General features: G+C 40.8%; 1 protein-coding gene across 1 annotated transcript in view; it reads left to right on the forward strand.

The window, feature by feature from the left end:
- The window catches only part of LRGUK (leucine rich repeats and guanylate kinase domain containing), a gene marked incomplete at both ends in the record, with an annotated part of 118,405 nt that extends 94,929 nt beyond the window's left edge, over positions 1-23,476 (forward strand). The window contains 5 exons of the mRNA XM_082846855.1: positions 1,627-1,769; positions 9,882-9,970; positions 11,815-11,934; positions 18,134-18,282; positions 23,346-23,476. Coding sequence (XP_082702981.1) covers positions 1,627-1,769; positions 9,882-9,970; positions 11,815-11,934; positions 18,134-18,282; positions 23,346-23,476 — 632 coding nt within the window. The remainder of the gene's footprint in view (positions 1-1,626; positions 1,770-9,881; positions 9,971-11,814; positions 11,935-18,133; positions 18,283-23,345) is intronic.
- Between the last annotated feature and the right edge of the window lie 923 nt (positions 23,477-24,399).

A 24,399-nucleotide genomic window follows, 5' to 3' on the forward strand; every position in this document is an offset into this window, starting at 1 on the left:
GCTTCAGTAATTGCGGTGTATGGGTTCAGTAATTGTGGTGTGCAGGCTCTAGAGTGTGTAGACTTCAGTAGTCGTGGTGCGCAGGCTCAGTAGTTGTGGCATGCAGGCTCTAGAGCATGCGGGCTTCAGTAGTTGTGGTTCATGGGCTTAGTTGCTTCGCAGCATGTGGGATCTTCCTGAGCCAGGGATTGAACCCATGTCCCCTGCAATGGCAGGTGGATTCTTACCCACTGGACCACCAGGGAAGTCCAGCTTGTACCTTCTTTTTTTTTTTTTTTTTTTTTTGCAGTACGCAGGCCTCTCACTGTTGCGGCCTCTCCTGTTGTGGAGCACAGGCTCCGGACGTGCAGGCTCAGTGGCCATGGCTCACGGGAGCCGCTCCGTGGCATGTGGGATCTTCCCGGACCGGGGCACGAACCCATGTCCCCTGCATCAGCAGGCGGACCCTCAACCACTGCTCCACCAGGGAAGCCCTGTACCTTCTTTTTATCAGCTAGGGATTGCCACACAATTTGGTAGGAGTTCAATTTCAGATTCCATACCAGCACACAGCCCAGGAGTAGAGGTCTGATTTCCCGCGGGTGTCTCCACCCTCAGTCCAGGTGAGACTGTGCCCAGGCTAAGTCCTGAGGTCTGTGGGCTGAGATTTCCAGACACTCCCTTTCCAACTTCTCGCCTAATAGAGAGCCCAGGTCTCGTACATTAAGCACACAGGGACTGGCCTTGCCTCTCAGTCCAGAAACCTCAGCCCCTGAGGCACTCTCTGACCTCTTGACATCAATTTCCACTCCTCTGACTTGGAATCTTCACTTCACTTCCAGCACCTGGAAATTTTTCTTGCTTGGTTTCAGTTTTGCTATGTGATAAAAACAAATTTCTGTTATATGTTATCCACTATTTATTTTGTCTTGGGTGGGGATAGCTTCCCACATCTGCTCAGTCAGCCATATTGGCTAGTGTAGGTGTGGAGATTATTTATTTTGGCATTTTTGTAGCAATACTGTAAGTGTTGATGTTCCTAATAAATCCAAATGTATGTACACCTGGGCCCGCTATACGTGAGCAGTGATAGAAATTTAGATTCTTTATATTCTAGGCCTCTGGACATTCTGATGTTTTGTAGGGAACATTAGACAGTATTTATGTGTAAATTCTGTTAAATACTGACCTCATCATCCACTCCATTCTTTTAAAAAGGTTTTTCTTAGTGTTGCATGATGATGATGATGATGATGATGATTTTAGCCTTTTAGGACAATTTTGTCAAATGGAAAGTAATTATAAAGGGGACTTTTCACTTAAGTATCTGAAAGCCATTGTTTTTGTTAAGTTTTACTTCCTTTAATTCCATTCATAAGTCTGTATTATTTGAACACTAAGGGTACTCCCAGGACATGTCTACTAGGTGCTGCAGGCTGACTTTATAATTTTCAATAATAATTATTATTGTTATTGTGTTCTGAGACATAAATTTTTAGTTATCTTACTTTCAAGTTGAAATGCACAGACTTTAAGTATACACTTTATTGTGTTTGGGCAAATCCACGTATAAAACATCCTCTTACTTCAGAAAGTTGCTTTATCCAATTTTATGCCTTTTATTTTAAACTTTACTTTTTTCCCTAGCAGATATTAAGAAACCTCAGCTGAAACCTGAAAAGACTTCGAAGAAGTTTAGAGCTTCGAGTGAATTTGAGTCCCTGGATTTTGCAGACAGAAACTACTTTGTGAAATTATGGGCCAAACTTTCAGGCAAAAACATACCAGCGGTAAGAAGGGATAGAGGGGTGAGGGAAGCTGGAACTGAGCATTACAAAAGTCAGACAAAAAGGGCATTGGATATTTCAAGACTAATAAGTTTCACCAAAACTGTCCTCTGACTGGTGTCAGCTGAAGACAAGTTTTTTCCCCCTCTTTCTACACCTCTAAGAGTAGGCATGGGTTCTAAAAACAGAATATACAGTGTAGATTTTTTTGAGTACCTTTCCCCCAGGCTCCCAGTGGAAGTTCTGACACTCAGTTCTCCTATTTAACAAGCATAGACAAGAACTACATAGAATTAATACTGTAGAATATGTATTTCAAGGGAAAACTTGCTTTACTGTTGGGATATAATGTTGCATATTCTTGTGCTGAGCCTTCAAAGTGAGTCCACTCAAAGAGTCCATGTCTTATAACCTTGCAGTACTTAGACCCATCCTATGACTTAAAAGATCCCGTTCTTTGAGAACTCAGAGAAGTCAGGATATGTGGAAGTTGGCCCTACCTTCATATTAGGTCATGCTCTTTTCTGTTTGTGATGGTTTTTCTGTGATGGTCTGGGAACACAGAGACCTAGATCGTTGCCATTGCCTCAGAAGTGACAGAACTTCTGATTTGGTTGTCAGCTCCTTGGTCGTGTTTCCCTAAGCCTTGCCTGTTCTAAGCAAATAATCCCATTGTCTTCTAAAGTCAGAACCATGGGCAGTGGTCACAAGAATCAGACTGGTTACTTCAGATGAAAAGTCTAGGGCTGTGGTGTACATGGGCATAGCTATACATTCTGCTCTGATTAAGTCATAAGAATGGGATGTTTGAAGTACAAGGAACAGATACCCGTTAAAGTCAGCTTAAGTAAGAGGTAGTTCCATTATTAAAAAATATATGATGAGTGGATTCACAGTGCATCGGGAGCAGGGATGAAGTACAGATCTCACAGGAACCAGAAATAGGGTTGGAAAGTGCGTCCCAAAGGCATCAAGTTCCTCTCATCTCTGCTTCTGTTTTTCCCGTGCTCTGTCGTCCTCTCCCTCCTGGCTGGCCTCCTCCACTCACTCAGCTTCCCTCCCACATAATTTGAACTCATTTGCACACGTGCCAGCCCTGACTCACCATGGCTCTCTGCCGGTGGCTCTATGCCCACAATTCCTGGCCACTTCTCTCCGTCTCTTTAATTCATACTGTGGAAAGCAAAGCAATCTAATTGGCACAGCTGGACTTTTTAGCCATACCACACAGATCAAATTAAACTGCTTGTCCTGTCACCAGTGGCAGGGCAAAAGGCAGGGCCACTTGATACACATTCTGGCCTCTTAGAAGCAGCAGGGGATGGGTGCACTCTAAACATCTAAAAATAATATAAATTTGTATCCTGATACTGGAGTACAGGAAATGCCCTATTTATTTATCCAAAATAAGTTAACTCTGGAATTGTTCCCACCTACCAGGATCTGTGGGAAATCAAATATCAGTCATTAGGAGTGGGGATCACTCCCATTCTTTGGATTAAGTTCAAGAATCCTGAGGTTTATGTCATGCTAGAAACTTAGGGAAGGGCCTCTGGTCTCCAGACTATCATGGTTACCATGGAGATGTTCCTTGTCTGAAACCCGGAGTTCCATTCTGAGCCAGGGGCTCTGGTATTCTCCAGATCCTCTCCTGCTTTTATGTTCACCCAGTGCCGACCCCCAAGGTCTCACCACACCCTGGGAGCGCACTCGACATGAGGAGCCCGTCAGCCTCTGTCCTTGCAGTCCTGGGAAACCCAGCTCTTTTCAAGTCAGTCTACCACTTTCTCTCTGCACCTGCTGTCCTGTACAGCTTCATGCTTCTTGGAGCTTAGACTTTCAAATATAAGGTCTTCTTTTAATCTCCCAGGACATGGCATATCCAGACTGTAAAAACTCCAGAGCACACATCCTTAGCCACCTTTATTCTTTAATCACAAGTCTGTGTCTTGACAACCAGAGCCAGCTCACGTCCCAGTTAGACTGTCCTGCCGCACAACATCATTCACACCGATGAGAAACACACCGTTGAGTCACACCCTCTGCCCGTTAGTGGGTATCCATGATTTATTTAAATATGACAAATCTGAATATTACCTGTTAGAAAATTTTCAGGCCTAATTAAAGGTAGCTTTTCTTTTTTTTTAAGATTTTATTTTTATGTGGACCATGTTTTTTTAAGTATTGAATTTGTTACAATATTGCTTCTGTTTTATGTTTTGGTTTTTTTTTGGCTGCGAGGCATGTGGGATCTTAGCTCCTGAACCAGGGATTGAACCCACACCCCCTGCATTGGAAGGTGAAGTCTTAACCACTGGACCGCCAGGGAAGTCCCTAAAGATAGCTTTTCTCTGGTCAAGGGCACTCAGGTACCCAGGAGCAAGAACAGAGGAACAGATGAAAAACACACACAACACGCACACAGTGGGTTTTCAGCTGTAATTCATCTCCGACATCTCAATATAAAACTAATGAACAGGATGGGGGAACTGGAGAGTGGAGGGTATGATAAAAAGGCAATGCGAGAGTAGAGGGGCCACCTTGGTGGCGGGAGGGGAGCAGGTATGTGGACCACGTGTTGTCAAAAATTCTTATGTAATTTTGACATGTCCAGCACCACTCCCTACCTGTAGTCACCTCCCTGAGAAACCGTTCAGCCCCCATAATCCAGGGCATCTAGAGCCTAGTGTAGAAATCTACTGTGTCCTGTGTTAGAGGGTGGGCAGTTTCTCATCCATGATGGCAACAGCACTCAAACCCCTTGCAGCCTGAGGTTCTGGTAATTTTGCCTGCCAGTACTGGTGGAGGTATAATGGAACAGAGTAGTTTCATAGAAAAGCAAATCAAATCCCCTAGGAACCAACAGATTCACCCCTCAAAAATTAGAACAAAGGTAGTACTTAATTGCCACTGTCATATATATGGGGTGAACTTGCCTAAGATTATTTTTAGTACCTCGTTTTCTTGTAAAGATTATGAATTCAATGCTATTTTGAAATTTTAAGTATTTATCAAATTTTGAGATATTTCGTAAGTTATTAACCTCTTGCCTAGCCATTATAATGCTGCAAAATGAGCAAAACCTTTTTAAGATCATCACCACAGAAGCTTTAATGAGATATTATGATTGTATTGGAGGCCATAAATAGCCTTTATATGTCACTTATAGTTTGGAAAGGGCTTTTGTGTAAATTATCTCATGAACCCCTTATTGCAAGCCTTAGGAGATGTTGTTAATCATTTACTTTCCCAACATAAATCCCTATGTATTTTTGGAACTTTATGGTGGATTGAGGAAAGTAATTGCCACTATCTCTGTCAAAAACCTATATCATAAATCTTCCAAAAAAAGAAAAAGATAGAAATGTTTGTGCTTTTTTGGGGTCTTAACTGTAGATTTAATATGTTCATATTTACCTGTAGAAACTGTCAAGAGAGCCATTTGACACTGATGGACTAAATAGGAATTCCCATTGTCAATGCTTTTTTGGTCCTGTTTCTTTCAAAAGCACCCTTTCCACTTATGTTGAACACTGCATTCTTCCTGAAACCTACCCTAAACTTACTGCGTATGTGAGGTCTTTCGGTTTACCCCCTCTATTCGAATATTCTACTCTTTCCTTGTGTGTGGTTTGTCACCACGTGCGTGTCAAGGTGTGATTACAAAATAACAGAGCTGGTTTTGTGTGTGTCTTCTGAAAACCAGCCCTATTCCTGGGTAGTCACATGGCCACACGTCATAACTGGTTGGGTAAGTGTATATTTATGTGTGTGTTTGTGTGAAGATTTTTTGCTGTGGAATTATTGTGAGTAGATCTTTGCCTTCTAGGAGAAGCTTTATTTTCAGAACTTCAATTGTATCTGTTTCTCCAACCAGCTCCTCTGATCTCCTTAGGGGACAGCCTTACTCCTGAAGCAGCCCAAGTTACTGAAAGCCAATTTTCTAGAAAAAAAATTGCTGAATGACCAATTCATTCAAAGCCAATTTAGTGAATATATGTGTGTGGCAGATAAGGCCAGTGCAATCAAAAAGCACCCAAAGATACGAAGGTCAGTGAGAAAGTGGACCTGTAATGACAAAATATTGGGCCCTACATCTACTAAGCAATATTTTCTTTCACTACTGTGAGGCAGGTCAGCTCAGGGAGCTTGTCAGAGATAACACAGCTTAGAAGTGTCTATTTCGACTCCAAAAGAAAAATGCTTTCTTCTCTTCAGTACATTTTTCAGGGCATGGTGTTCAACACTATATCTATTAGCTGGAATAACACTATAAAGAGATACTTCTCTTATCTGCCACCTAGTTACCAAGTGGTACAGTTCATGTAGGATCAGCAGTCCAAGTGCCTTTTTCAAGATAATGAATTGGTTTCCTGTTATTCTCTGAAGGTGACCAACTAATTTTAAAATACCATTTGTAATCATTATGATTTTGATTTGTGCATATTGAAGGCTATCCACCCACTGCATTTTTTATCCTTATCGAAACTCAAATTATTCTATCTTTGGCCAGCTAGAGCTTCTGCAGGTTGACACCTGTGTCCTTTTAACGTGACCCATTTTACTGGTTGGTATGACGAGATAGTCTATGCTCTTTTGTTCATTACCTGTCCTAGACCTGGAATCAGTCTTTTGTCCAAGAAGTCTTGGTTTCTTCAAGTGGGAGATGGTTGTACAAGAAAACACATCATGGTTGCTAGGAATGCTCATTGCTCTTGGGGTGGCCATTGTTTCTAGGCCTATTCTGTGGATAGATAAAATATTTCATGAGTTCAAGTTAATATTTCCAATTTGGATTCAAGACTTCAGCATTTTTACTTAACTCCTTCTCTGTTACATATTTTTTCTTTTCTCCACGCTGAGAGTCCTGCTTCTCAGAGATAGAGGCGATGATAGAATTATAATATCTTACTAAATTTCTCGTTTGTTTTAACCACATGACACACAGAAGAGTCTCAGAATAACAATACTAAATACTACCAGCACCCATTATAAAAACTGAAAGCAGTTTATAAAAAAGTGTTTTTACAAATGTTCCTCCCGCCATTGTTTGCGATTATGTTATAGCTGTACTATCAGAGCGTGCCCTCATATCCTCTCTCCCTTTTAACTCTCATTTTGTCTTAGTTATCAAATACCTTCATACTTAATACTCATCATTAGACCTCAGGTCAGTGTCTCTCTAGTTGTTTTATTGCCTAAGCTTATTCTCTACTAGATACAGAAAGGGCTGTGGGAAAAATATTTCCTGCATTCTTGCCTGTTGATAACAGTCTGTTACACTTTACACTTGAATTGTAGTTTTTAGTATCTATCCTGTTTCTTTGTTTTGTTTTGTTTTGTTTTGTTTTACGGTACACGGGCCTCTCGCTATTGTGGCCTCTCCCATCGCGGAGCACAGGCTCCGGACACGCAGGCTCAGCGGCCATGGCTTATGGGCCTAGCCGCTCTGCGGCATGTGGGATCTTCCTGGACCGGGGCACAAACCCGTGTCCCCTGCATCGGCAGGTGGACTCTCAACCACTTTGCCACCAGGGAAGCCCCTGTTTCTTTGTTTTGGCTTATTTTATCAAGATCTCTTATTGTTGATATGTTGGATCTTTTTTATCTGTCTTAAATATTTGTCATTTTCTCTTGAATCTTTTTACCTCTTTCTTCATTTCTTTTTGAGGTTAAAGTTTTTCTTTCATTTTCTATTTCTCTTAAGTCATTATTTGTTGTGTTTATTCACTCCTGTATTTCTTCTAGTTTAGTTTTCATTTCCTAAGCGACTTTTTCCTGTATATTCTAATTCTTTCCTGATTTCCAGCACCTCATTTGTGAGTTTGCAGAAATTGTAATTTATTTGTTCCTTAATGTTTTGTGTCATTTTCTTAATGTCTTTTAGTTTATTTTTAAATAGATTATAGATTTTATCTGTTTCCCCTTCATTGTGTACAGAGATGTTATTCTCCTTTTCCTCTTATTTCTTATAACTTTGCATTGGATTTGACTGGAAGTTTTCTCATTTTTATGTGAAATTCATTTTCTCAAACATTTAGAAGGAAGGTGGTTTTTTCAAATAGTATCAAGGTATATGGCAGTTTCCTTCCTGAGATTTCCTGGTTCTGTTCCACTCTCCCGCTTTGGTCTAGATTTCCTCTTTCCTATGTCTCTGTTTGCTCTTTCCCAATTAATTTTTATTCCACCCCCATCAGCTTTTTTTTAGTGTAAAACCCTGTCTTAGAAGGGAGCCCTAGTGGATTAGTTTCAAGAATTCACAGTTGATCCAGCTCCTGCAGAACTTACTGTGGACCCCTTATTCTTACCTACTATTAGAATGGAAACAACCCCTCCTATGTTTCATCCGTGGTTTCCAAATTGTCCTGCTGTGCTTCCTAGTGAATACTTCTTAGCTATCTTGGGGCTCTCCTGTTCTCAGGTCTTTTAGTCACCCTGTTTCTTTCTTTGGCTTCCTCTTACATAGACACTGATACCATGCAGGTGTTGTGGTTATTGTCACCTGTATTGGGGGCTTTGAGGGGAGCTTGTCACCTAGTTTTCTTGTAAATGTTTGATATGTTTTCATTTTGCTATTTAGTTGCTATATCTGTTTTTACATGGAAATTCTGGAAGGTCCAAAAACTATGCTTCCACTACCACTGTCATCTTCCCAGTCATGATATAATTTAGATCAAGGATCAATATAGGAAAAAAATAAGGGTGGTATAAAGTCAAATCACAATAGAAAATGTATATACTAGTATAGAGTGATTGGGTAAAAATAATAACAAATCAACAGAATAAGACAGTGGATTTAGTTGATATGTAGTACTTTTATAGTAATATGAGACAATTTAGATGTATTTATGGAGCTATTTAAAATAGTTTTTAAGTGTTAAAATGTAAGTAGAGTTTGTTTCTTCCTTTCTTATCCCATTATAAATCCCCTCCCTCCTACCCAGCAGACATTTTCTCCTCATTATGCTTACGCAGAACCACAGAGATGATGGTCAGGGGAACAGTAAAGTGGTCTTGGCAATCAAATATCCACCTGAGAGACCGTGTTCAATGAGTCTGCATGTTAGCTCTCGTGTCATGTGTCTAAGGAACAATTTCACAAGCTTGACCTAGAATTTCTCAACGGCGTGTATAGTTACAAAACAGCATGTGCTATCTTTGGTTTTTTCCTCTTTTCAGTTGCCTTTTGACACCAGATTATAAACCTTTTGAATGCAGAGACTATGTTTTTTTTTTTTTTTCTTTTCTTTTCTTTTTTTTTTTTGGCTGCATCGGATCTTAGTTGCAGCATGCAGGATTTTTCGTTGCAGTGCACAGGCTTCCCTCTAGTTGTGGCATGTGGGTTTTCTCTCTAGTTGTGGCGTGTAGGCTCCAGAGCATGTAGGCTCTGTAGTTGCGGCACGTGGGCTCTCTTGTTGAGGCGCACAGGCTCAGTAGTTGTGGTATGAGGGCTCTCTCTCTAGCCATGGCCCACGGGCTTAGTTGCCCTGCGGCATGTGGGATCTTAGTTACCTGGCCAGGGATCGAACCCGCGTCCCCTGCATTGGAAGGCAGATTCTGTACCACTGGACCACCAGGGAAGTCCCAAGACTATGTTTTTTGTATCTTTGTATCCCCATAATCAGATGCTCACCAAGTATTTAGTGATAGTGATGGGGTGTTGGTGAAACATGGGAGGAAGACCTCCCAATCTGTCCTATTTCAGGATCATACTTAACATCGTTGGATATGTTCAATCAGTTAGTTACTAGGTGTGCTAAGATCTGGTAAAACTAAAAAGACAATAATAGTCTGTGTCCTTGAGAGATAATCGCATTAAAAAGATAAAAATATATATATAAACATGATATCTTAATAAAAAATTGCCTCATTATTATTTAGATGTCAGATAAAAGTTTACATATTAAATTGTAGTCTTCATAAAAATATTTCTATTTTATTTATAAAGTTTTCTTTCTTTCCACTGAACAAATATTGTTTTTTAGGCCTATGTTTTTTCCCTTTTTCTTTCCACACATTTGGCAGTCTCTAGCAAGAAGACAATGATTATAGCTATTTTAATCATCTGACATATTTTTAACTTCAATATAATTTTAAATCATATTTCTTGCCTAGGAAAGAGAGTCTATGGCGAGACAGTATGAGACAGCCCGGCAGGCCCTAATGGGAAAGACACCTCCTCATCACACATCCCTGTTTCAAAGGTAGTGATTTATCACATTTATTTACACCTGAGCATCTTTAAATTGATTTTTTAGTATCCAGATATACCAAATGAATCTTAAATCATCAACACGAACAGGGACCTTTGTACTAAAATGGACCCAGTGGTTCAATAGTAAACCTAGTACTAGAAGTTGTATTTCCCTTTCATTTATATATATATTTAAAGGCACAATATACTCACAGCTACTAGAAACTGATGATTTTTTGCAGTCTTTGAAGACTGCAAAGAATGACGTTTCTGGTGGTGTTTGAATATGAGTATCAGCCTTCGCCAAGGCTTTGATGATGGAAGGTTAATTATATCCTGTTGCATGTCCTATGCGTGTCCTTCGTGAATCTCAAGAACTAGTAGTTAGTGATTTGTGGGATCATTTGTTTAATGTCTCCTTTCCACATTAAACTGTAAATTCCATCAGGATGGGGACCATTGTATCTTTATTAAGCCATGAATTCTTATTCCTTAATATGCAGTGTTTCACTTAGTCCCTGATGCATAGTAGAGGCTTCATAGATATTAGTGGCTATAATAATTATTGTACTATTAATTATTACATGTGAAGAGGCACATTTAGACTTTAAGATTTACTCAAAGTGAATAACCACGATGTTTATGAGATGTTTGTGTTTTATTTTCTCATGAATGTTATAGGCTTCAGTATTCCGAATTCTCTTTTCTGTGTGACCTTTTGGAAAATTTGAGTAATTAAGTGAGATCCCTGTTTTCAGAAAGTCACTAAGAGCACTGACAAGACCTTAATTATAGTGTTTTAAAGAGCTTTTTAAAGTGCGGTGAGTCGGGGAAGCAGAATACAAAAGCCATTTAAAAATGTTTTTCAATTTCACTTCTCTTTATTGTCTGCAATATTAAGCGATCCGTTAAAAATCTTTAACCAATATAAATTAAGTTTTGTCTTTGTCTGCTATATAGCAAAAAAAGTGTGGTTAATTTTCTCCACATTGGCAAGCTATCTTTGGGTAGTCTGATTCAAAAGGCAGGCTGTGTGGAATATACAAAGTTCTACTGGGGGGATGGGAGGGTGGTGGCCAGGAGATGGGCACTGTCCCCCAGAGCAGCTAAAGCTGGGGCCTGTGCGACTTCTCACCAGCAGAGTGGCCATGCCTATTGAAACACAGTGGACACTAAGCTGTTTTAAATCTGAACTCCAAATGGGTTATACTAGGGCAGAAGGATGCTTTGAATTTTCATGCATTTATATGCAGTCGGGCTACTTTGCACATAGCACCTCTATTTAGCAAGTCTAGAGTGAATAGCAGTAGGATTTATTCACTAAAAATAGTTAATGATTCTTTTCAAGTCACTCTGGGGAAACAGGCTAGTATAGATGAAAAATAGATATTTTATGCTAGAGTTCAGTTGAAAGTACAATATTAGAATTTTTATAAATATTTTCTGGTATTATTTCAAAACATTAGATTATAAACAAAACTGGAAAATATCTATTTCAGTTTTTATAGCAGTTGATATATTGCTGGACTTCACATAACAAATGAATGAGCGTTTACAATTGAATATGTACCAATCAGTAGGAAGAAAATCTGCCTATATTAATGTCTTAATTGATAAGGAATATTCAGAAAAATACAAATTTGGTTAATCTACAAATTAGAATGTAATAATGCCAGTGTCTAAGGCAAGCTCTGACGTGAATGCTTATGAGTGTATATATTACATTATTCCAAATAGGTTTTATTGGCGTATGCATTTACTTGGGACGTGTAAAAGTCAGTATTTAGGTATTACATGTGTGTACGCTTGGTATTATTACAAAATTCTGTGGATTTTTTCAATTTCCAATTTCAGGGGTCTAGTACCAGCACCCGTCATCGACAGTCTACCTTGTTTTACAGCTTTAGAACTAAAGAAAAGTTTCGAGCTTTATGGAGGTTACTTTAAAACTCCCTTTGGACCTTCTGAAAAGAGGTGAGTTGAGTTTTATTGGATAGAATAAGTTAGTTTCTGCTGGTTAGTTCAAATGATGGCACTCATCCTTAAACTTCAGGGAATTCCTAAAGCTGGGAAGCAGGGCCCCAACTCCCACTATGGAATTTGAATAGAATAGATTTTGGCCCTCTAGGGAGGGCACAGGCTTATAACCTAGGTTCACTGGAACCTAAGAAGCTTCTCTTTGGGACTTTGAAACTTGAGGGAGTGCCACACTGATGCAGGGGCAGTTAGAGATCATTCAAGTCACCAGTGGTGGAAGAATCAAGAATCCATTGTGGAGCTCAAGCAATGGTGTCTACCAGTCTCTTCCTGTATTGCAACTTGGCTGTGTTCTTGGCACCTAGCTTACCTTTGCTCTTGCCAGGTTTAAAAACCGGGTTCTCTGGTTTTCCGTTAAATCTATAAACTACCAAATAGCTTTTCAATAACTCCCTTTTTGATATTTAAACCCCTTATAGACCAGATCAGACCCTTCACCACTGATTTTAGTGCTTGGCTTTTGTGGGTATTCTATTACATTCCTTTTCTACTTCCGCTGTTTCTGCCACTACCATTGACTATGTCTCTATAGGTCTTGAATCCACACTTCCCAAGCAAAGATCTGGCTGGTTGAGTCAATCACTATCTACTACGGGTGCCACTCTTGAGTAGAATCTCTAGCCAGAGCCCTCATAGGTAACAGGCTGGTCTATAGATTTGTTGCCCTTAGGTCAAGCAACCATCCTTTATCCAATCATCTGTGGCCGGAGCAGTGACAGAGAATCAAGTAAAGAACTCTTTAGAAGGGGTCCGTGGGTTTGGTCTCTCTGAATGCATGGCAACAAAGTAGACAAGAGTGACTGGAAGCAAGCACACTAAAACATTAGCAGTGGGTCTTCCTCTAGATTTATCAGTTATTTTCATTTTCTTCTTTATCTTTTTTCCTGTAACTTCTAAATCGTCTGTACAGGATATATATGGTTTATTTTTATATCCTAAAAAAATTATTAAAAATCCATGAGAATTTGATGAAATATTCAGTAAATGGGAAAAATAGGTCCTAAAGATACAATTAAGTTTCTTATATCACTTTATATGTTAAAACAAATTTTAGATAAATTATAAAGAGTTAAATACAAATCAATGCTTATAATATAAATGGTGTGTTAAATATCAGGTGCACATGTATATCCAGCATAATACAGGTTTAAAAATATTCATGTGTATGTATAGAAAAAAAACACTCAAAAGATATATACCAAAATAGTATCAGTTATTATCTTCTAGTGGTGGGATTGTGGCCAATTTTTATTTTCTTTGTTCTTCCCGATATTTTCAGCAATGAGCATTTTATAATATTTGAAGTATTAATATAACTTTAAAATATTAATATGTCATTTAAAAAGTCTGCCACAGCAAAGAGATGTTTTATGAGGGTGATGTGTCATAATGAGAGTGTCAATTTAAAAAAGGAGTAATGCTTTCCTTTATTTCTGAGTTTTATTATTGTAATACTTTGGGTTTCCTTTCATAAATTTGACGATGAAAAACAACAGGCCCCACTAAATGGCCACCCAAGTCTGCACATCTCACAGGATACTAGAGACTCTAGATTATAGTTAGTTAACGAATTACAATGACAGTGTTGAAACTGTAGATCTCTGAGGATTTATTCACACTCTGGATTTTTTAGTACGGTTAGGTAGCCTGATAGGAGTACAGTGAGAGAAAGAATATCTTAGTTTAGGCTGTTATAACAAATTACTGTAGGCTGAGTGGCTTAACCAGCAGACAGTTCTTTCTCACACTTCTGGAGGCTGAGAAGTCTGAGATCAGGGGGCCAGCGTGGCCGGGTTCTGACGAGGGTCCTCTTCCTGGTTTGCAGATAGCTGGCTTCTTGCTGTGTCCCCACATGGTGGAAAACAGAGAGAGGGAGCAAGCTGTCTTTCGCTTTTTCTTATAAGGGCACTAATCTCATTCATGATGGCTTCACCTCCTGACCTAATTACCTCTCAAAGGTCTCACCTCCTTACACCATCATATTGGGGGTTAGGATTCCAATATATAAATTTGGGCAGGGTGGGGTAGGGACACAAACATTCAGTCCATAGCAGAATTTTAAAAAATAAAATAAAATAAAATGCCTACTAGGCTGCAGTGGGCTTATTTATCATCTGTTCCCACAGTGAAAAGGGTGGGTCAGACGTTCACTCAAGTCTGACCCTTTCCTCGTGGTAACACATGTGCCTTTCAACCCAGCCACTTTTTTTTTTTTTTTTCCCAGCCACTTTTTGACTCCTGACTTTCAAAGCATTTTCATTTACTCTTAATACTTCCTTTGATACAAAAGAAAAGTAATCGTTTGAAAGGCAGAACTTGCTTTGTGATCCCTTTTTTGGTGTGTGTTTTAAATGAAGAGGTATTCTTTTCCAAAAATAAGAGACCAAAACATATGTGTTTTGGGTTGAATTGTGTACATAATTCAACTCCCCGCAAATGTACATATTGGAGTCCTAATCCCAGTACCTCAGTGTGTGACCTTATTTGGAAGTAGGGTCATTACAGATGCATTTAGTTAAGATGAGGTCAGACTTGGGAAGGGTGAACCTTTAATCCAATATAATTGGTGTCCATATACAAAGGAGAAATTTGGACATACACACACACACACACACACACACACACACACACAGAGCAAGGGAGCTTGGGTGATGCAGAAGCCAAGGATGGTCAAAGATTGCCAGCAAAACATGAGAAGCTAGTAAAGAGACCTGGAACAGACTCTCCTGCACAGCCTCAGAAGGAACCAACCCTGCTGACATTGATCTTGGGCTTTTAGACTCCAGAATTGTGAGACAGTGACTTTCAACCATTCAATCCTCGGTACTCTGTTACGGCAACCCTAGCAGGCAAATAAAATATATATTAAAAATCCAGTGAAGGCCTTCCTTGGTGGCGCAGTGGTTGAGAGTCCGCCTGCCGATGCAGGGGACGCGGGTTCGTGCCCCGGTCCGGGAAGATCCCACATGCCGCGGAGCGGCTGGGCCCGTGAGCCATGGCCGCTGAGCCTGCGCGTCCAGAACCTGTGCTCTGCAGCGGGAGAGGCCACAACAGTGAGAGGCCCGTGTACCGAAAAAAATCCAGTGAAATTTTTGGTGCCATTTTCTTTCTAAGTTCCCTTCAACATACTCTATTTATATCACTTTAGAGATTTGGCCATAAAATCTATGGATTATTGTTTTTTTTAACTAAAAAAAGAAGAACATCTTTATGCTTCTATAGTTTGGAATAAAAGATGTAACCCATAAAACCTAAATGCATCTATGTCTGTGTTCAGGGGGAAAAGACTCAGTCTGGTCATACTTCTAGAGAGAAGACCCCAAGCATGGGTTAATCACGGCCCTTTTCCACTGCAGGGGTAGAGGAAAGAGTTGTTCAGTGACTGGAAAATCCAGATGTTGGCAGTACTGGTCTCAGTTTATATACTTCTCTAGGAAGCGCTTCTTGGACAAGCTCACTTACCTTACATGGAAGCAAGAAATTGGGAAACAAAGTCTTCGAGGAGCATGGGTGTTCTACCTGAAGGGGGCTAGCATTCTGTGAGGGGGTCCAAAAGCTGTTGTCTAGTAACAGGAAGACAGACCCAAGAACTCTGTCCAACCCAGTAAGAGGTACCCCCGCCTTCAAGCAAGCCATTAGACTTCTCTAGTTGACAACCAGTAGTCAGAACTTCTGAGCAGAACCCCTAGGCACAGGGAGATTGCCCCATCCCGGAGTATCCCTGCCTGGGAATGTTGATGCCATCTGGCCCTGGCTGTAGTGGACAGGAGGCTTAGGTCCAGCGAGCAGCCCATGTCCATGCTCAGCAATATGGAAGCTTTCCAGGAGCACTGGTTCTGGATTCAAGCCGTGAACTACCGCCCAAGAGCTGCAGCCTCTGCTTGCCATTCAGACACATTGGACGTGTCCCCTTAGTATGCCTACACCACCCACTGTATTTCATCCTGGGTCAAGGACAGGCCCAGAGAGCTAATTGTACTGTGTTTCCAGTGATAGAGCTCCTGGGAACACCTCATTGAGACTTGCTTCTACCCTTTACATCTCTGGTAGTCATAACATCATCCTGGTAAGATGTGGACACCCTCACTTAAATGACAGGCTTTATCTTGAATAGACCCAATTTGGATCAGCCTTTGCTACTGCTGTGTATGAACTGAAGTTAAATGTGGAATGTGAACAAGTGGAGGTCAACTTGAACTTGATCCTAGACTCGTACTTCTTTGCTGAGATGGGAATCATTACGTTGGAAATACAGAGAAGAAAGCATAATCATAGCCACCTACTAGGCTTTGCAGTAAACAATTATCTATTGATTTTCAACATTTTAAATCAACCTTTAGCTAAATTATGAAAAGACATAACTATGAATACAAAACTTAATACAGGGCTTCCCTGGTGGTGCAGTGGTTGAGAGTCTGCCTGTCAATGCAGGGGACATGGGTTTGAGCCCTGGTCTGGGAAGATCGCACATGCAGTGGAGCAACTAGGCCCGTGAGCCACAACTACTGATCCTGCGCGTCTGGAGCCTGTGCTCCGCAACAAGAGAGGCCGCGACAGTGAAAGGCCCGCGCACCGCGATGAAGAGTGGCCCCCGCTTGCCGCAACTAGAGAAAGCCCTCGCACAGAAACGAAGACCCAACACAGCCAAAAATAAATAAATAATTAATTATTTTTTTTAAAAAAACGTAATACAATCAATTTTGACAGTAAAAATTTCCAATGACAGAGTTTAGGAGGTGGAGATGGCAAGTGAGTATATATCATCTGCTGTTGATGGAACAAGAAATGGGGATTGTTAAATATGATACATGAAGATGTAGATCTGACCGATGGAGGAACTGAAAACAGTGATAGAACTGTTTGTGGGGAGAAAAATGGGGGAGGTTATTAAGTTAGCTAAATCCTTTTTGATCATAGCAGAAATCTGTATCAAAGATATGTTTAAAACTGGCAAGTCAATAAAAATCAGTGACATTTAGAAATAAAATGTTTATTGTCAGAATATCGAAGAACATTTAAGAATGGTTGGCTCTCAGGAGAATGAAATTGGGGTCACCGTTACTTTCTATTTTAAGCCCTTCTATATGACTTAATTCTAACTATATGTATTTAGTAGGCTGATTAAAGTGTTAATGAAATGTTTTTAAAGAAATGAGTAAAATCGCAGAAGAAAAGATGAATATATTTTGATTATATAAACATTTTAAGTTGCTCTAGGTCCAAAACAAATTAAAAAGGAAAACAGGAAGCTATATAAAATATATATTAATAACATATAATATACTATATATGATATATAGTATATGTAACATCTAACATATATAATATATTGAATATAATATTCATATATGTTTTATGTTATATATTTAATTTATAATATATAATTCAATATATAATATATAACATATATATTCACATAAATTGATATGGAAAACATTTAGATCCTCAAAAGAGAAATGAAGAAAAGAGGTAAATAGTTCACAAAAGCTAATTAATAAATACAAGAAATAATGTTTAATCTTGCCATGAACCATGCTCAGCTGTTCACAGTGCTCGCTCTGCAGGATGAGCTCTGCCGCATGTGAGTTGCTTCCCCCAGAGGAAGCCAGGAAGCAGGTGGAGCCCAAAGGAGAGCAGCCAACTGGTAGGAAGCCCACTGGCCCAGACACAGAGACTTCAGGCACCCAGGTCACACCCCAACCTTGTCCTAAAAAGGGGGACAAAAAACTAGCCTTAGGTATGCCCAATGTGTGGTCCAGATCAGGCCCCCTAACACGCTTTCATTTTTCTCTGTCCAAGGACTGCCCTATATAAATTGCACTTGATTCTGAAGTCCTAGGAATTAGGATCCATGCCTGACCCATCTTGTTTTATAGACGCCAGCACCTCTCAGGATGCCTTGCTCTTAGAAGATATTCAGTGATGTTTTGTATAATGGATGAGAAGTCTATGCTAATATATACAGTACTTAACATATCAGCTGCTAATAGGTCTTGGTACCTATGTATCATTGAAAACTTTAGCTCAACAGAGATATGTTTGCAAACTACTGAATGATTTGACAAAGATAACCCAATGATCATATGGCCATTAATGGTATTTCATCTCAAAGATATATTCATTTTTCATTTTTCAGTGGCATGGATTCCAGTGATTCCATGAAATACTCTGCATTATTTGAATCTTGTCCATGGTCAAAAGACTTGCCTTTTCGGCCTCCGGAAGACAGAATTTATTCACACCCAGAATCAACAATAGGTGATATTGAGGATCAGGCCCTAAAAGGTATGAGTCATTTACATATTGTTCTCATATAAATATTAATATTATAATTATATCTATTTCCCACTGTCTTTCTGTTTCTGATTTTTTTTAATTAAATGTGTGTTTAAAGTTGAGAATCTCTCCTTTGTGGCAGGCTGGGTTATTTATCCCCCATTGTAATAGATGAGAAACAAAGTTAAAAAAGATCAGAAATGTGCCCAGGGTTGCTTAGCTACTTAGAGTGGACTGCTGCTCTGCCCATCTGGCCACACGGCCTGCAGGGGTGTTCTGGGATGAGGGGTACGTGCTCTCGAAAGGAGGTTTTAGCAACTTGGGCTACATTCAGTGAAGGTGAAGAAACGCAGGGAAGTTTTCATATCACTGACCAGTCTCCTGCCCTGGGGGTCTGGCAGAATCCTGGCGGTTTGGGGTTTGAAGGATCAGGCCAGCCCCTCCTCTTCACCTCCTTTTTACACCTTGCTCCCCAACAGACTTGTGAATGCATGTCTCCTGGCACAGACAGCATGGCCATCGCATTTTTGTCTCTGGCAATGTTCATAAAGAACATTGAGTAAAGACCTTAAACAGTGTGGGGAGGCTGAAGGGCTAGAGGTGAAAATGGAAAAGGGAGAGAGTAACCCATTATGGGGCTCTGTGAGCAACTGATAGAGGAATGAATAAATTGGGCGGAATTCTCTAGGACCTGGAGGCTAAGAGAAGCCAATATTAGTAGCCTGCGGGGGGTGGGGTGGTCTGCCTGAGACCAGAAGAAGACTTGAGAATCCCCTGCTTCCTCAGGTGACCATGGGAGCCAGAAAGAGTACAGACGTGTTAGGTCGCCAGGGACAATAGGACACAGTAGGTGGCATCTCCAGAAGGAAGGTCCCGAATCAGGCACCTTCTAACCATTTCAGAGGTGGACGCCCTCTTCAGGTGTAGCTGTATTCAGGACAGCTGACCGAGATAGGGTATTTTCCAGCATTTTACTCATAAGGGAGGACAGAAGCAATAAATTAGAATCTGTTGGCCTGAAGTAAACAGACTGCCAGGTATTTCTCCAGCCAAGATGGGTTTATTAGTGATCACTTCGGGGTCTACAACCACAGTGAGCCACATGCAAGGCCGCACAGGGCAAAGGAAGGAGAAAGCTTCTTATAGAGGGAAAGGGAATTGGGAGAGCTTTAGTAAACCAAGAGTCCATGGCTTTTCACTGACTGAGTCCTTGCCAGGAAAGAAGAGGAGACGTCTTCCTTTGGGGCTCTGCTATGGTCGCAGGGCGTGAGAGGCTCCCCCTTCTGGTCTCCCAGCTCCACTGCATGGAGGTTTCTGTTATTAATTTTTTACAAGTCCCAAGACTCAAGTTCCAGGATATACTCCCAAATTCTCAAGTAGACATACTATGTCATCTCACAGGATGTGTGAAGTGTTCTGGGCACTCTTTTAAAGGCTGTGAGCTGCCACTTCAGAGCCTGAGGGAACCCAGGAGCCCTGGAACAGACATGTCCTTAAAGCTCATCATGGTTCTGGCTTCCCACAGGTCATGTTCCCAGGCCTTTCCCATCTCATTTTCTCTCCTCTTCCTGTATCCTTCCTTATAAATGGGATACTTAGAGTTGAAAACTACATTCCAAACGTAGTCTGGCCAGAGCAAAGGGGGGCTGTTACCCGTGGGGCAGGGCTGTGGAAAGAACATTGCATTAGGAATCAGAAGACCTGGGTTTTGGTTCCATTTCTACTATTGTCTGGCTGTACAGTGTTGGGCAAATCAATTAATGTCTGAGCCTTAGGAATAATAATATCCATCCCACAATAATATAGTAATATCCTATATTACTGTAATATATATATATTATAATGTAATACATAATATAATAATACAGGACCAGCAAGGTGGGGTATGGTGTAAGTAAGAAGTAAAGTGCTGGATATCTGCTAGGTATTATGATTGTAAATTTTTATACACATAAAAGATTGTGGTTGTTTTCTGCTGGGATGGTTTCTGGAGATTTATTTCATGTGAATGGGCCAGGTTTTCCTGTTTCTTTATGTGCATTGTGATCCCGTGTTGAAAATTGGGCATTTGAAAAAGCAGCTACCTCTCCCAGGACGTGGACTGGCTCCGTGCAGGGGACGCCCTTCGCTGACTGGTGGGGCATGTTCTGAGCCCAGGGTCAGTCCAGTGTGAAGGCTCAGGGTCTTTTCAGTCCCTTTCTGGGCGTGCCCTTTCCCTGACCTCTGTGTGTGCTTTTCCCCAGTTCCCCAGTATACACAGATGCTTTTAAATGAATGTATTAATTGCCCTAAGCATCTTTCTCCTGCTTTTTCTTGGAGCCTTAGCTGTTCTGTGGTGTTCCTCAAGTAAGAATCTCTTGTCCCAGGCGTCTTTAGGTCTGTGCCTCCTCAGGGTTTTTCAGGAGCCCGGCCCGCTGCTTCCTATAGCTTCCTCTAGCCTGAGATCCCAGCTGTGCCACTTCTAGCCATCTGGGCTATGAGTTAGGTGACACAGAGGCCAATCAGGCTGCCGCTAGATGGGCTCTCAGGAGGGAACTGGGAGCCAGGCCCCTCTTCCCCCAAACTGTACTTCAGCCCCTTGGGAGGGGGAGGGGCAAAGGTGAGTAAAAACATGAGATTTCTTACCCTTGCTAATGTGGTTTTTTTCATGGTTGGGCGTTCACTTGGTTGCTGTAGATCGTTGACTGATTTCCAGAGCTCCTATTAAGTTACTGTAGCTAGTCTCTAGTTTTTTGTTTTTTGGGTTTTTTTGCAGTACGTGGGCCTCGCACTGTTGTGGCCTCTCCCGTTGCGGAGCACAGGCTCCGGACGCGCAGGCTCAGCGGCCATGACTCACGGGCCCAGCCGCCCTGCGGCATGTGGGATCTTCCCAGACCGGGGTACGAACCCGTGTCCCCAGCATCGGCAGGCGGACTCTCAACCACTGCACCACCAGGGATGCCCTCTAGTTTTTCTTTTAATGTTTCCCTGGGAGAACAGGGGCCTGGAGCTTCCTAACCTGCCATCTTGCCAACATCTTTCTGTGGTGATTTTCTCAGAAATCACATCACACTACTAGCTTTCGGTCAGTTAAACCCACATTTTTTTTTTTTTTCATACGAACTGCCAAACCAAGTTTATATCATCCAGTATATGTGCTGTTGATTTTTTTTTTTTTTTTACATAAATGCAACTTTTATCTTCAGCTTTTTATCCTTTTGGTTTCAGCCCCACATTCCAACTTGATTAGATCATTTGGGGTCTTGATTCATCTTCCATATTTACTACTTTATAAATTTCTATTCAGCCAGCAAACATGCCACCTATGTCTTTGTCATTGTTGCTGTCAACATTGGGACCCAGGACTTGGCTAAGAGAAACATCCTGTGACAAGTCTTTGGACACTGACTTCCAGGGAGAGTCTACCTGCTTTGTGACGCTTACTCACATCTCTCTAGTGCATTCACACAAGAAACTGCGATGCGTGCCTTGCATTATATCAGTCGTATTTTCTAACTCAGAGGTCAGCAAGCTTTCTGTAAAGAACCAGACAGTAAATGCTTTTGGCTTTGTGGACAACATAGACTTTTTTGCAACCACTCAACCCTACCATTGCAGTGTGAGAACAGCCATAGGCAATATGTAAATGAATGGGCATGGGCTGGTTTCCATTCAACTTTATTTACTAAAATGGGCTGCAGACCAGGCTGTCCTATGTTGCTATAGGTTGTTGACCCCTGCATAAGTAATAGGGAAATTAAGTTAATTTGAAATAATTTTTCTTTGCAAATCCCTTCCAACACTTATCACTCACTACAGTTCTTTCTGAATGCACAAACCATTTCTCTAATAAACTGGAATTTGCTGAGGTTTAAAGTCAGGTGTGCCGGTTTGTAGATCTTTATTTCCATTTTTTTAAATGGCAATATTATTTGCCTCCAGTACTTTTCTCATTGCAGTGAATTCTCAAAGACCAGACACTCTAAAATTACTTCTGTCAGTTATTTCAGCACCCTGGGAGGTAGCTTACCTGGGTGTGGACAAGGGAACTGATGTAGAAGGGAGCCCTGTTCTTCTATTATCTTCTTTCTTCTTCGGGGCCTTTATTTGCTTAAGATATTTTTGTTACCCTTTCCAGCTTAAAAAAATATCTCCATGATGAAAAAAAAGTAGAAAATAAGGAGGAACCTTTTCTTTTTTCTTTTTTTTGGCTGCACCGCATGTGGGGATCTTAGTTCCCCAACCAGGGTTCGAACCCACGCCCCCTGCAGTTGGAAGCGTGGAGTCGTAACCACTGGACCACCAGGGAAGTCCCTTTTATCTTTTTTTGTCCTCTGTTAACAGGATCTCATCTTCTCAAGGAGTATGCCATTCTTGCTCTAAATATACCTTAAAAAGGTCCATTTTGCCTTTAACATTTTGGATTGCATTGGTTTGTTTAATAAGCTGCGTCTTCCCGATCTTATAGGTCACTCCATTTTGCTCACTTCCTGTAGAATCCTCTGCCTCACTCTCTCAATCCCTCCTACACTGATTTCTCCCCACTGAGAATTCGGCTTCCTCTGTGGACACTATGCTTCCACCTTCAGTCTCATCTTCCAAACTCCTCTTGCTTCCATAGTCCCCAGAGGAACCTAGCTCTGTGGTTCATCCTTGGTGTCTTCCTCCTTGGTTAACAAGCCAGTCTTAAAGGGCACTAGATGAGTTTTCTCTAGGAAGGACTTCAGAGTGTGTGTTTGTGTCTGTGCTAAGTCTACTCACATATGATTGAAAAGGAATATTGTGCAGGGCATTATTACAGAGGGTATGAATGAGCAGGGTAGAAGAGTAGCATAGGAATTGCTTGCTGTAGCAACCTTCTGGTCATTGGGCAAGTCTACCCAGCCCAAGGTTTGTCCATCCATGCACATGATATATTCTCAACCTCATCCCTTATTTTTCTTATTTGGGTGTCATTTATTTCTTATAGTTTGTTATGAATGAATTCTGAAAGTTATTCTGGTTCTTACATCATGCAATGTTTATTTTCTTTGTTTAGTGTACCAAGGGGTTAACTATACATACCGTATCTTTTTTTCCTTAATGTTTTACAGCACTACATAAACAGGTATTTCCATGTGGAAAAGGGTCTCTCCAACACAGAAGACACACGATCTCAAGCATCAGTCGCCCAGGTTCCAACACCAAACCCACCCTCCCTCCGATCCCTCAGGGCCGCAAGTAGACCCGTACCTGACATTTGATCTTAACATGGAAAACTTGCTCTGATCATGTCCAGTCCCTTTGTCTCCCCTGGCCATGGATCCTGGCTATTCCTCACTCAACCAACTACCTACAAAAGAATGTTCTATATGCCTTAATTCTCTCAGTTTCTTTTGTGATTCTCTGAATAGTGTCTATCTTTTTTAAAATGTAAGTTATTCTTAGCTTTTATAAATGGAATTTCAGTTTTTCCCACAGCTATGAATGAATTTTCTAGCTGTTTCCTGCTCTGAAATATCAGATGGCAAAATCTCCCAAGATCTCTGCCTTGCTACATGCATAGTGATTGTGGGATAAGGACAATGAAGATTGTGCTCTTAAAATTTCAATGCGTCCATTTATAGAATTAGTGTATACTTTACAGGATTGCAGTATTTTGTTCTTCTCATTATGAAAAAATTATGGAGTTCCATTTAACTTCTGACCAACATGATACCTCAAATTCCTTTAGCAATATGAAGAAATAAATCAGGTATTTATTTTATTTCACCCTTTTTTGACTCTGATTATGAAAGGTTTATAAGCAATTTTCATTGTCTTTCTGGTTTCACTTCCTGCCATCTGCAGAAGAAAAATTGAGCAGTTATAGGCGAGGCTGGTATTCGGCTGATTTGTGTGAGCGAGACTATGCTGGTTGTTAAAACACTGAAATGCACCCGTTTGGATGGGTAAATGGTCTTTCCTCTGAATCCTCTGTGCATGGTGATTCATGGGAACAAGAGCCTTCCCATAGTACGGCACTAATTGTTAAATATTTTAAATATCAAAATCCTCCAATGCTTTCCTTTTTAAAAAATATCAAAACTTCCTTTGATAATCCCCTTTCCCGTAACTCAAATTTGGATGTAACACGATTTGCTGTTGGCTCCTATCTTCCACCTAGCC

Source organism: Leucopleurus acutus (assembly GCF_964270905.1).
Source record: "Leucopleurus acutus genome assembly, chromosome: 9".
NCBI lineage: Eukaryota > Metazoa > Chordata > Mammalia > Artiodactyla > Delphinidae > Leucopleurus > Leucopleurus acutus.